Raw genomic sequence first — 15,572 nt, forward strand, 5'->3', positions numbered from 1 at the left:
CCTCCACCTCCTCCACCTCCTCTCCTCCTCCTCCTCTCCTCCCCCTCCTCCTCTCCTCCTCCTCCTCCTCCTGCTCTCCTCCCCCTCCTCCTCATCTCCTCCCCCTCTTCTCCTCCTCCTCTCCTCCCCCTCCTCTTCTCCTCCTCCTCTCCTCCCCCTCCTCTCCTCCCCCTCCTCTCCTCCTCCTCTCCTCCCCCTCCTCTCCTCCTCCTCTTCCTCCTCCTGCTCTCCTCTCCCTCCTCCTCATCTCCTCCCCCTCTTCTCCTCCTCTCCTCCCCCTCCTCCTCTCCTCATCCCCCTCTTCCTCTCCTCCTCCTCTCCTCCCCCTCCTCCTCTCCTCTCCTCCTCTCCCCCTCCTCTCCACATCCTCCATCTCCTCCTCCTCCTCCTCTCCTCCCCCTCCTCTCCTCCTCCTCTCCTCCCCATCCTCTCCTCCCTGCTGCTTTTCTTAGTACTGCTGACGGAAATAGAAGCTGTCAGTTTGGATCAGGATCCCATTCCAGTAACAACAGTAGAATGCCATAATATTAATTATAAACATTACATTTGGATATTGTCTTTTTACATTGTCTTTTTTCAATAGAGAGAAAAAAGTAAATATCCAAATGTAAATGTTTATTATTCAAATCATGAATTTGATGTTCTATTTATAGGGTCAGGATCCAATTGCAGTAACCCTCCATGCCGAGGCACCTGCTGCTGCAGACAGATACTGAGAGACTGAGATGGTGAGAGAGATACAGAGAGAGAACAGGGGAGGGGAAATAAACAACAGAAAGAACAGAACGAGTGTTTTTGTGTGATGCTTTCACACTGTGGGGACAGGGGGCCACGGTGATATATTTACATAGAGACGCCGTACAAAAACCTCCTACCATTCACTTCCATACAGGGCAGGTCTGGGGCCTACTCACACACTACTACAGACTGTCGAGGAGTCTGGAGAGATGTTTTGATAATACTGAAGGATAAAACAAGATTTCAACCAGTCTTCAGGATTATAAAATCTACTTTATTGGGAGCATTTTCCTGGACAAGACAACAAACTTATGAAGTCAGATTTAGTTACATAAGGGAGTTGGTTTGATTCATGTTTGACCATAAAATCTCCTCAAATGTTTTGCTGAACTCAGTAGTTATTTTTAGAGTATCTCTGAGTATCTCTGAGTATCTCTGTTCATATTCCCTTGAGGCTGAATGACAAAGAGATCTGAGGTATTTTTGGAAGAGGAGGAAAACAATGTGACACTGGAAGAGAGGCCTACTTTGGGAATGGAACCAAACTCACTGTTTTAGGTAAGTTCACTTCAGATGAACGACATTAATATAGATCTGTGACCCTGGAGATGTTTGATTAGTGTCTATGATTCAGCTGAACTAAATGGTTGATGTGAAAACACTGTGACTTCAAACCAACCAGCCTTCTTTGGCAATGGAACCAAACTCACTGTTTTAGGTAAATACTTCCTAATTGATTTACTTACTGTACCTGACAATGTTATGTTTATGGATCTAATAGTTCATTTGAACAATTGGCAAGTCGTAAAAAGCGGTTATTATGTTAGATGACAAATGCGTAGACAAGTTCAGTAGCTACTGGTTGGCACATTACTGCTCAGTATGTCCGCACTGTGACAACTATAATCCTGCATTCTTTGGAGCGGGAACCAAACTGACTGTTCTGGGTAAGAGAATATTCACCATGATGGAACTAATGGGTCTCTATTTGTGGTTTAGGGGTTTGGTGATGTGAGGAGTTAGTTGATTCTAGATTCAGTACATTAGATTAGTTCATACTAGTGTTACTCCACTCAATGCTTTTTGATGTTAAGCCTGTACACTGTGCCAACTATGAGGCCTATTTTGGACAAGGCACCAAATTAACAGTTCTCGGTAAGTGATCCCGTACACTATGTTTGGCATACGGACAATGAATGTGAGTGAGACAACATGCTCGTGAGAAGAGATTTGATAGCGTAGTATTACAGTATGTTTGAGTCATCTGTGTCGGTCTTGTTTAACTGGTTGAAACGCTGTGTTGATCGGTAGGACGTCTTGACCAATACAGTTATCGAAGGCCAAGTACGATTTAAAGTTGACGAGAAAAGGACTTGCTTGACTAGAGCAGTATCCCACTGTACTGTGTTAATGGTGCCAGGCTCAGCACGTCTATATATCTATATTAGAGCAGTATCCCACTGTACTGTGTTAATGGGGCCAGGCTCAGCACGTCTATATATCTATATTAGAGCAGTATCCCACTGTACTGTGTTAATGGGGCCAGGCTCAGCACGTCTATACTGTATATCTATACTAGAGCAGTGTTCCACTGTACTGTGTTAATGGGGCCAGGCTCAGCACGTCTATACTGTATATCTATATTAGAGCAGTATCCCACTGTACTGTGTTAATGGGGCCAGGCTCAGCACGTCTATACTGTATATCTATACTAGAGCAGTATTCCACTGTACTGTGTTAATGGGGCCAGGCTCAGCACGTCTATACTGTATATCTATAATAGAGCAGTGTTCCACTGTACTGTGCTAATGGTGTCGGCCAGGCTTACTTCGGTGGAGGAACCCGGTTAACTGTTCTAGGTGAGAAAAGACACTGAAAAAAAGAGCAGTAAGCTGTTGGTTATAAACCATGTAAACCATGTGGTTATAATGTAGGTGGTTGTAAAGTTTATTAGAGAATGGTACTGTAACAGAATGACTGGGTGGTATCTATCGATCGTCCTCCTGACGTGGTTACATACAGGTGGAGTAAATCCACTGTGCTGGTGGTGTCGGCCAGGCTGACTTCGGTGGAGGAACCCGGTTAACTGTTCTAGGTGAGACAACACACCAACATAATATAACGTTGGCACCTGATTGGGATTTTTAAAAACTACATGTCATTTAAACACCTTTATATCTTATGGCTACAGTCTGTAGGTTACAGTGTGTGGTTGATATTCATGGTTTGGAATGTGACCTAAAGATTGGTCGAGGTGGAACGCACTTGAATTTAATTTGTAAAATAGTCCCCATAATTGATTTGGTTGTAAACTATGTCAGATTTAACTACACTCAGCTGAATGTCTCAGAGGTCCTGTGAAGAGTTTTTGAATAACTTTGTTACAGAGTAACAAAGATGGAGTCGAAACAAAGTCAGAGTGACAGTAAAGATACTGCTTTGTGTCTCTGTGCTCGTACTCTGAGGCATATTTTGGAGCCGGCACCAAACTCACCGTTTTGGGTAAGAAAACGAACAATGAACTGTTGTGGACTCTATCTGATAAATGTACACGAGGGAATAACAAAGACCAAAACATTTTTACATTTGGCAATATAGAAAATATCGGATTTGACTATACGTCTAAATGGTGTTAAAGTAAGAGACTGTATTTGAATGGATCACAGTAAATGCATTAGTTATGTGCTCCAATCATCATGGTTATAAAGCTGTCTGGCTCCGTGCCCAGACACAGTCTGCCTTCATTATAATGCCTATCAGCTAGAGGAGAAGAGGTTCCTTAGCAGTGGAACCAGACACAGTCTTCCTTCATTATAATGCCTATCAGCTAGAGGAGAAGAGGTTCCTTAGCAGTGGAACCAGACACAGTCTGCCTTCATTATAATGCCTATCAGCTAGAGGAGAAGAGGTTCCTTAGCAGTGGAACCAGACACAGTCTGCCTTCATTATAATGCCTATCAGCTAGAGGAGAAGAGGTTCCTTAGCAGTGGAACCAGACACAGTCTTAGGTACTTCGGTCAAAACAATGATCCATTTCATCTCTACATAATCTGGAAATGATTTTGTGATGTCATTACATTTCATAGAATAACTAAATCCAACAACCAAAGACAGCAGGTTGGGGATGTAAAGGCTACAGCTAAACTCTGCTAGTACTGAGTGGTGAGGAGGGGTTATTTCTGTAGCTCTGTATCAGTGTGAACACCAACCAGGCGTACTTCGGCAACGGCACCAAACTCACAGTTCTGGGTGAGAAAACTGATTCTGTCATCTGTTATCTTTGCCGTCTGATGGGTTTATCTGTTACTGAAAGAGACGTTGTCTAATTTTTTTAATCCGGTGTGTGAACCAGAGATGGAGAGAAAATATCTTTATGGTTTATAAAACAATGTTCCAATTCCTCAGGTGTTTGGTTTGTAATGAATATATATTGTGGTGTTGTATCAGTTTGAATGGAAGTGCATAACAGTTCAGAAGAGGCAAAGTAACAGATCTGTGTCAGATGTCATCCAGTGTCTGTAATGTAGAGCATGGTATGTCTCTGTGGTACACGGATAAGGCAGAGTTTGGTCCAGGTACCAGACTCACTGTTCTAGGTAAGGGATTCAGCTTTTCAACTTTCTTTAAAAAAATATTGCAAATACATCATCATGAAATAATTGTTTAATTAAGGGGTTTGTTTGCTTTGCATTCCTGGCATAGTTGAGCATGAAAATATTCAGGGGGGGGGGACATTTAAGCTGTACAAAGAGCTAATGATAAAGTGAATTAGCCCTATGCTCTGTCGACATAGACATGCTTAGAAATACGGTATTACTTCCTTTGCTACAAGCCAAACTACTGCAAATACACCAATGGGTAGCTAGAATCCTCTTGGTTTTCTGTCTGTGAAGATGTGGTGTGCTCTGGTGCTAATGCTGCCTACTTTGGAGAGGGAACTAAGCTAACAGTTCTGGGTAAGAAAACTGTAATACTGTTATAATACTGTAGTAATACTGTTATAATACTGTAGTAATACTGTTAGAATACTGTAATACTGGTAGAATACTGTAATACTGTTAGAATACTGTAGTAATACTGTAGTAATACTGGTAGAATACTGTAATACTGTTAGAATACTGTAAGAATACTGTACTAATACTGTAGTAATACTGGTAGAAAACTGTAATACTGGTAGAACCTGTAGTAACACTGTAAGAATACTGTAGTAATACTGTTAGAATACTGCAAGAATACTGTAGTAATACTGTAAGAATACTGTAAGAATACTGTTAGAATACTGTAGTAATACTGTTACAATACTGTAAGAATACTGTTAGAATAATGTAGTAATACTGTTACAATACTGTAAGAATACTGTTATAATACTGCAAGAATACTGTTATAATACTATAAGAATACTGTTATAATACTGTAAGAATATTGTAAGAGGAATACTGTAATACTACTGTAGTAATAATGATACTATAAGAATACTGTAGTAATAATGATACTATAAGAATACTGTAAGAATACTGTAGTAATAATGATACTATAAGAATACTGTAAGAATACTGTAATAATACTGTAGTAATATTAATACTGTAAGAATTCTGTAAGAATGTGTTTCTATGTGATTGACTTGGCATACATTTATTGATTAATGACATTTTGTGATGAACTCTCTCATTTTCATTTTGTGATGAACTCTCTCATTGATTCATTTTGTGATGAACTCTCTCATTGATTCATTTTGTGATGAACTGTCTCATTGATTCATTTTGTGATGAACTGTCTCATTGATTCATTTTGTGATTAACTCTCTCATTGATTCATTTTGTGATGAACTCTCTCATTGATTCATTTTGTGATGAACTCTCTCATTGATTCATTTTGTGATGAACTGTGTTTTAAAGCACTCGGGTTCAGGTATGATGTCGACAGCAAACAGAGCCATTGATTGAGTGTTAAAATACTCCACTGTTTTCTCCATGCAGATCCAAACATCAAAGTCACTGAACCCACAGTGAAAGTCCTAGCACCCTCCGCTAAGGAGTGTGAAGATAGAAACAAGAAGAAGAAGAAGACCCTAGTGTGTGTAGCCACCCGCTTCTACCCCGACCACGTCACGGTCTTCTGGCAAGTCAACAATGTCAACAGAACTGAAGGTGCCGGGACCGACAACAGGGCCTTGTGGGATAAAGATGGTTTATACAGTATCACCAGCAGACTGAGAGTCCCAGCCAATGAATGGCACAAACCAGAGAACAGATTCACCTGCATTGTCAGCTTTTACGATGGGACTGACAATATAAGAGTGACTAATGACACCATTAGTGGAGATCTCCAAGGTAATAAAACAATGAACACTGTTTCTGAGAAGAAAGAGATTTGACTGAACTAGTACACTAGTTTTGAAGCTTCAATGCATTCCCCAATGTCTAAGTGGTGCCGTGGTGTATAATCTCATCTGAAACTCTCCTTCTTTGTTTCTTTCAGGTCAAAGTGGGGGAGAGATAACGACAGGTAAATGTGCCCATTTTATACCTGCATACTGTACTGATGACCAGCATACTGATGACCTGCATACTGATGACCTGCATACTGTACTGATGACCTGCATACTGTACTGATGACCTGCATACTGTACTGATGACCTGCATACTGTACTGATGACCTGCATACTGATGACCTGCATACTGATGACCTGCATACTGTACTGATGACCTGCATACTGATGACCTGCATACTGTACTGATGACCTGCATACTGATGACCTGCATACTGATGACCTGCATACTGTACTGATGACCTGCATACTGATGACCTGCATACTGTACTGATGACCTGCATACTGATGACCTGCATACTGATGACCTGCATACTGTACTGATGACCTGCATACTGTACTGATGACCTGCATACTGATGACCTGCATACTGTACTGATGACCTGCATACTGTACTGATGACCTGCATACTGATGACCTGCATACTGTACTGATGACCTGCATACTGATGACCTGCATACTATACTGATGACCTGCATACTGATGACCTGCATACTGTATTGATGACCTGCATTCTGTACTGATGACCTGCATACTGTACTGATGACCTGCATACTGATGACCTGCATACTGTACTGATGACCTGTATACTGATGACCTGCAAACTGATGACCTGCATACTGTACTGATGACCTGCATACTGTACTGATGACCTGCATGCTGACGACCTGCATACTGTACTGATGACCTGCATACTGATGACCTGCATACTGTACTGATGACCTATATACTGTACTGATGACCTACATACTGTACTGATGACCTGCATACTGTACTGATGACCTACATACTGATGACCTGCATACTGATGACCTGCATACTGTACTGATGACCTACATACTGTACTGATGACCTACATACTGTACTGATGACCTACATACTGTTCTGATGACCTGCATACTGATGACCTGCATACTGTACTGATGACCTGCATACTGTTCTGATGACCTGCATACTGTACTGATGACCTGCATACTGTACTGATGACCTGCATACTGATGACCAACATACTGATGACCTGCATACTGATGACCTGCATACTGCACTGAAGACCTACATACTGATGACCTACATACTGATGACCTGCATACTGTACTGATGACCTGCATACTGATGACCTGCATACTGATGACCTGCATACTGATGACCTGAATACTGCACTGATGACCTACATACTGATGACCTGCATACTGATGACCTGCATACTGTACTGGTGACCTGCGTACTGTACTGATGACCTGCATACTGTACTGATGACCTGCATACTGATGACCTGCATACTGTACTGATGACCTGCATACTGATGACCTGCATACTGATGACCTGCATACTGTACTGGTGACCTGCGTACTGTACTGATGACCTGCATACTGTACTGATGACCTGCATACTGATGACCTGCATACTGATGACCTGCATACTGTACTGGTGACCTGCGTACTGTACTGATGACCTGCATACTGTACTGATGACCTGCAGACTGATGACCTACATACTGATGACCTGCATACTGATGACCTACATACTGATGACCTGCATACTGATGACCTGCATACTGATGACCTACATACTGATGACCTGCATACTGTACTGATGACCTGTATACTGATGACCTGCATACTGATGACCTGCATACTGATGACCTGCATACTGATGACCTACATACTGTACTGATGACCTGTATACTGATGACCTGCATACTGTACTGATGACCTGCATACTGATGACCTGCATACTGATGACCTGCATACTGATGACCTACATACTGATGATCTGCATACTGATGACCTACATACTGATGACCTGCATACTGATTACCTGCATACTGATGACCTGCATACTGTACTAATGACCTGCATACTGATGACCTGCATACTGATGACCTGCAAACTGATGACCTACATACTGATGACCTGCATACTGATGACCTACATACTGATGACCTGCATACTGATGACCTGCATACTGTACTGATGACCTGCATACTGTACTGATGACATACATACTGTACTGATGACCTGCATACTAATGACCTGCATACTGATGACCTGCATACTGTACTGATGACCTGCATACTGTACTGATGACCTGCATACTGTACTAACGACCTGCATACTGATGACCTGCATACTGTACTGATGACCTGCATACTGTACTGATGACCTGTATACTGTACTGATGACCTACATACTGTACTGATGACCTGCATACTAATGACCTGCATACTGATGACCTGCATACTGTACTGATGACCTGCATACTGTACTGACGACCTGCATACTGATGACCTACATACTGTACTGATGACCTGCAGTGTATATCAGGATTTTCCTGGTCCTGGGTTAGGGTTTAGGGGTTAGGGTTAGGTCTTAGGGTTAGGGTTAGGGTTAGGGGTTAGGGTTAGGGGTTAGTGTTAGGGTTAGGGTTAGGGTTAGGGATTAGGGTTAGGGGTTAGGGGTTAGGGGTTAGGGTTAGAGTTAAGGGTTAAGGTTATGGGTTAGGGTTATGGACCCAAAGGGTCATATTTCATATCCCCAGGATCAAGAAACATTGGCCTAGATCATTGGTTGGATCCCCAGGACCCAGAAACACTGGCCTAGATCATTGGTTGGATCCCTAGGACCAGGAAACACTGGCCTAGATCATTGGTTATATCCCCAGGACCAAGGAACACTGGCCTAGATCATTGGTTGGATCCCCAGGACCCAGAAACACTGGCCTAGATCATTAGTTGGATCCCAGGGCCAAGAAACACTAACCTAGATCATTGGTTGTGCTGTATTTTTCTCAATGGATGATCTGCTAACAATATCATCTGATACCACCTTAATCAAGGTAATTTGAATGTATTATTGTCCTTGCAGATTACTACGTGAAGAGCACCCAGACTGCCAAGCTGGCCTACGGCATCTTCATCGCTAAGAGTACCTTCTATGGCCTGGTCGTCATGGTTATGATTTGGAAGTTCCAGGTGAGTTCGCTGCAAATATGATAAAGGTTCATCTCTCTCCTCTTCTATCTCTGCCTTGTGCTAAAGGAGTCCCAGATCAGTTTCGTACGGTCTTGCCAACTCCTATGGTCAGGTTGACAGTGACCACACAAACAGATCCCACTGGGCACACCACGTCGTTTCAACGTGGATAATTGGGAAATATTTGGTTTAGACGTTGATCAATCAGATTACAATTTATGTTCACCCAATCAAAAAAGACAGCCAAAAGTTAGTTGAATTCCCAGTGTGTCTGATTTGTGTTATCACTGGGCTTCATCTAATAGAACAACCACATGAGCTGGATTGCAGTTGAGAGTTACATTATAGCACACGGTACAAATGATCAATGCCATTTGAGATTCTATTTTGATTTTAAGCGGAGATCTCTCAACGATCCATCCCACGATAGCACAGAGGTCATAATCAGTGAAAAATAGCATAGCTAAGCGTGACTGGGTTAAAACCTGGGATGGAAGACAGATGAACTCTCCAGTAGGAGGGGCTGCCCAGCATAATGTTTTTGTTTCTGATAGTGACCCTGACCTTGAATATCTGATATTGTTTTAAATCGATCAAAATTCAACATATTTTGTTTATGTTGAAATTAGTTTACCATAATGACACAATCCTGTGATTTAAATTTCACCCCCCCCCAAAAAAATATATATTACATACTACGTATTATTCTACGTAGATTCCACGTCACAATACGTTGAAACAACGTTGATTCAATCAGTTTGAGCCCAGTGGGATGTCACATGACAGGCAGGCGGGATACGCAGGACAGAACAAACAGATCTGGGACCAGGCTAGTTAACGACCATAGGAGTTGACAAGACAACACAAACAGATCTGGGACCAGGCTAGGTAATGAACATAGGAGTTGACAAGACAGCACAAACAGATCTGGGATCAGGTTAGCTATGGGCTAATAAAGGTTTGATCCTGACACCATCATATAAATAAAACCTTGATTCTATTTCTGTGGACACCATACTGTCTTTATCCTGTATCTCTGTGTTTCCATACAGACACCATACTGTCTTTATCCTGTATCTCTGTGTTTCCATACAGACACCATACAGACACCATACTGTCTTTATCCTGTATCTCTGTGTTTCCATACAGACACCATACTGTCTTTATCCTGTATCTCTGTGTTTCCATACAGACACCATACAGACACCATACTGTCTTTATCCTGTATCTCTGTGTTTCCATACAGACACCATACTGTCTTTATCCTGTATCTCTGTGTTTCCATACAGACACCATACTGTCTTTATCCTGTATCTCTGTGTTTCCATACAGACACCATACTGTCTTCATCCTGTATCTCTGTGTTCCCATACAGACACCATACTGTCTTCATCCTGTATCTCTGTGTCTGTTTTTCACATGCAGGGCTCCTCAGAGAAACAGATTTAACGGAATACAAGTGGCCCAAGGAGGATGTCCTGCATGGGTGTTGATTCTTCCATGTGATCAAGAATGGACTGGCAAATGGGCAATTCTGGCAAATGCCAGATGGACCGATTCATCTTTAGCCCAGTGGGCCTGTCTAAATTGGCTTTTTTTTTTTAGCAAAATAATAATAATTTGTCTAGTAAAGAGGGTCTTAAAGAAAAACATGGGCAGGTGTGTTAGAAATGCCTGGGCCGGTTTCTGGTCCCAGTCTGCCCCTGCATATAATTGTATTGTCCATTGTGCTTATTGTTGCCAGTATCTCTTTATTGCCCTGTCTATGTGAAGATGTGCTTTTAAGAATCTCCTATGAACATGAACTGGCAATTTAAATGTATATTTAAATAAATTCAGCCAAAACAATCTTTCCATTAACTTACAAAATCAATGTGTTTGTTTTTCCAGTAATTACAGTAGATTATGTATCAATACACTTTGCTTTCCATTTTCTAAATGTTAGTTTGTGAATAATAAACGGTATATAATTAGGGACAGATCAAAATGTACCTCTCCACAGTTACAAATATTTCCACGACCCTCCCCCCTCATAGAATTAACTCAATATAATGTTTACGACCACAAATAACAAGAACTGTAGCAACCCTGTTTTTATAAACGTGGATATTGACTTTGCCACTTCAGTCTGCTTTTCTGGCACAGTTGATGCCACGCAGGGCTTTGGGCCAGAAGGTTGAGGGTTCACCGACCACCACAGACGAGCTCCCTCTCCCTGCCTGTTTCATCACATTACGATCAGAGACGGAGGCAGACCATGATCAGCTAGGGGGAAATCAGAGTTTCAACATTTTGATGCCATATTTATATAAAATATATTCAACAAATCTTCCACCGACAGGTTTGACAACCAATTAACAAAACAAACCAACTTCGAGCACTTCGATATCATGGTTTGTGTTTTGAACAAACAGAAAATACATCCCTTCCTACCTTGTAGACTTACCCAGTATTGAAGGCTTGGCTTGACAATCTCCTAGTGTCATTAAACTTTCTAGTGTTTTGGAACAATGTCTCTTTTCATTCATCGATTGGCCACTGCACAGTACGGATTGATTGATTGATTTTATTTGTCTGTAAAAAAAAAATACATATATATATATACACACATTATTTAAAATGTATTATTTTATTAAGTGACTGGGATTGCACAATAAAGTCTGGGACTTATTTCCATTGTGGTCCCTATTTTTATTTACACAATATACATACATATACAATTACATATACAATTACATATACAATTACATATACAATTACATATACAATTACATATACAATTACTTATACAATTACATATACAATTACATATACAATTACATATACAATTACATATACAATTACATATACAATTACATATACAATTACTTATACAATTACATATACAATTACATATACAATTACATATACAATTACATATACAATTACATATACAATTACATATACAATTACTTATACAATTACATATACAATTACATATACATACATATACAATTACATATACAATTACTTATACAATTACATATACAATTACTTATACAATTACATATACAATTACATATACATACATATACAATTACATATACAATTACATATACAATTACTTATACAATTACATATACAATTACTTATACAATTACATATACAATTACTTATACAATTACTTATACAATTACATATACAATTACATATACAATTACATATACAATTACTTATACAATTACATATACAATTACATATACAATTACATATACAATTACTTATACAATTACATATACAATTACATATACAATTACATATACAATTACTTATACAATTACATATACAATTACATATACAATTACATATACAATTACATATACAATTACATATACAATTACATATACAATTACTTATACAATTACATATACAATTACATATACAATTACATATACAATTACTTATACAATTACATATACAATTACATAAATAGAGACAGAAACATTCTCAACCTCCAGATGAGAATGAGACAATTCTGACCAGCTTGTTTGGTCGGTAGCTTGTTCTCTAGATGTTTGGGGCTGCTGGGGGGAACCGTGATGTTCAGCATAATCAGACACTAGACTAGATGTTTGGGGCTGCTGGGGGGAACCGTGATGTTCAGCATAATCAGACACTAGACTAGATGTTTGGGGCTGCTGGGAAACCATGATGTGCAGCATAATCAGACACTAGACTAGATGTTTGGGGCTGCTGGGGAACCATGATGTGCAGCATAATCAGACACTAGACTAGATGTTTGGGGCTGCTGGGGAACCATGATGTGCAGCATAATCAGACACTAGATTAGATGTTTGGGGCTGCTGGGGAACCATGATGTTCAGCATAATCAGACACTAGATTAGATGTTTTGGGATGCTGGGGAACCATGATGTTCAGCATAATCAGACACTAGATTAGATGTTTGGGGCTGCTGGGGAACCATGATGTTCAGCATAATCAGACACTAGACTAGATGTTTGGGGCTGCTGGTGAACCATGATGTGTTTGAGTCTTTATGGTGTCTGTACCTTCTAGGTTTTCATCCAATTGGTCGACAGATTTTCATGAGAATATTCAAAAATCTTCATAAAAAAATATGCCATTTCAGAATTTCCATCAGTAAAGTCTGGATTATTAGGTGGCCGTGATGGTTTGAGGGCCAGATTGGGAATTTAGCCAGGACACCGGGGTTAACACCCCAACTCTTACGATAAGTGCCATGGGATCTTTAATGACCTCAGAGAGTCAGGACACCCGTTTAACGTCCCATCCGAAAGACGGCACCCTACGCAGGGCAGTGTCCCCAATCACTGCCCTGGGGCATTGGGATGTTTTTTTTAGACTAGAGAGAAGAGTGCTTCTTACTGGCCCTCCAACATCACCTCCAGCAGCATCTGGTCTCCCATCCAGGGACTGACCAGGACCAACCCTGCTTAGCTTCAGAAGCAAGCCAGCAGTGGTATGTAGGGTGGTATGCTGCTGGCATCATTGCGTTTCTATGTGTAGTATATGATCAACTTTATAGCCTGTATTTTGGGGGGAAATACTTTCCTAAAACAATCATTGTCTCCCTCACGGTTCAGCTGTCAGAGATGTGAGCATTAAATGTATCAGGGCATTGAATGTAAAGGCTTAAATGTCTACTGTATGATATTACCATTTTAATATATGCACTACCATTCAAAGGTTTGGGGTTACTCAGAAACGTCCTTGTTTTTGAAAGAAAAGCACATTAAAATAACATCAAATTGATCAGAAATACAGTGTAGACATTGTTGATGTTGTAAATGACTGTTGAAGCTGGAAACGGCTGAGTTTTAATGGAATATCTACATAGGCGTACAGAGGCTCATTATCAGCAGCCATCACTCCTGTGTTCCAATGGCACGTTGTGTAGTACCCGCAAAACACCAGTCTCAACGTCAACAGTGAAGAGGCGACTCCGGGATGCTGGCCTTCTAGGCAGAGTTCCTCTGTCCAGTCTCAACGTCAACAGTGAAGAGGCGACTCCGGGATGCTGGCCTTCTAGGCAGAGTTGCAAAGAAAAGCCATATCTCAGACTGGCCAATAAAAAGAAAAGATTAAGATGGGCAAAAGAACACAGACACTGGACAGAGGAACTCTGCCTAGAAGGCCAGCATCCCGGAGTCACCTCTTCACTGTTGACGTTGAGACTGGTGTTTTGCGGGTACTATTTAATGAAGCTGCCAGTTGAGAACTTGTGAGGCGTCTGTTTCTCAAACTAGACACTCTAAAATACTTGTCCTCTTGCTCAGTTGTGCACCGGAGCCTCCCACACAGTTTGCGCTGTTCTGTGAAGGGAGTAGTACACAGCGTTGTACGAGATCTTCAGTTTCTTGGCAATTACTCACACGGAATAGCCTTCATTTCTCAGAACAAGAATAGACTGACGAGTTTCAGAAGAAAGCTATTTGTTTCTGGCCGTTTTGAGTCTGTAATCGAACCCACAAATGCTGATGCTCCAGATACTCAACTTGTCTAAAGAAGGACAGTTTTGTTGCTTCTTTAATCAGGACAACAGTTTTCAGCTGTGATAACACAATAGCAAAAGGGTTTTCTTTTGATCAATTAGCCTTTTAAAATGATAAACTTGGATTAGTTAACACAACGTGTCATTGGAACACAGGAGTAATGGTTGCTGATAATGGGCCTCTGTACGCCTATGTAGATATTCCATTAAAAAATCAGCCGTTTTCAGCTACAATAGTCATTTACAACATTAACAATGTCTACACTGTATTTCTGATCAATTTGATGTTATTTTAATGGACATAAATGTGCTTTTCTTTCAAAAACAAGGACATTTCTAAGTGACCACAAACTTTTGAACGGTAGTGTGTATATACGTAGCCTCTTTAAAGGAAGAGAAGCTTAGGCCAGAATAACTCCAGAGAGATAGAGATTTGCCCGTGGCAAGCTACGACACCCACATGCGTTTCCTTATGTTAGATGGCTACTGCATCTGCTATACAGACATAGACTTACAGAAGGAGGGTAATTCAAACATTTTCTATCTGAATATTTTGTATAAAGATTAGTATTATATTGTTAGATTATAGGAGTTACTCTGGTTGGGCTGCTGAAACAGTCTTCCTCAACTCAAGTCCAACTGTCAGATTCCGTTGGAGCTCTGCTGAAACAGTCTTCCTCAACTCAAGTCCAACTGTCAGAGTCCGTTGGAGCTCTGCTGAAACAGTCTTCCTCAACTCAAGTCCAACTGTCAGAGTCCGTTGGAGCTCTGCTGAAAGTCTTCCTCAACTCAAGTCCAACTGT

At 40.7% G+C, this 15,572-nt stretch overlaps 1 gene segment (V, D, J or C); it reads left to right on the top strand.

Annotated features, from left to right (window-relative positions):
* Nucleotides 1-412: 412 nt before the first annotated feature.
* LOC149972170 (M1-specific T cell receptor beta chain-like) lies at nt 413-11,931 on the top strand. The segment is given in 6 exon segments: nt 413-825; nt 1,850-1,893; nt 5,715-6,068; nt 6,217-6,243; nt 9,151-9,257; nt 10,683-11,931. Coding segments are annotated over 6 exon segments (579 nt in total).
* Nucleotides 11,932-15,572: the final 3,641 nt, after the last annotated feature.

Source organism: Oncorhynchus mykiss, chromosome 25, assembly GCF_057628025.1.
Source record: "Oncorhynchus mykiss isolate SJ-2025 chromosome 25, ASM5762802v1, whole genome shotgun sequence".
Lineage (NCBI taxonomy): Eukaryota > Metazoa > Chordata > Actinopteri > Salmoniformes > Salmonidae > Oncorhynchus > Oncorhynchus mykiss.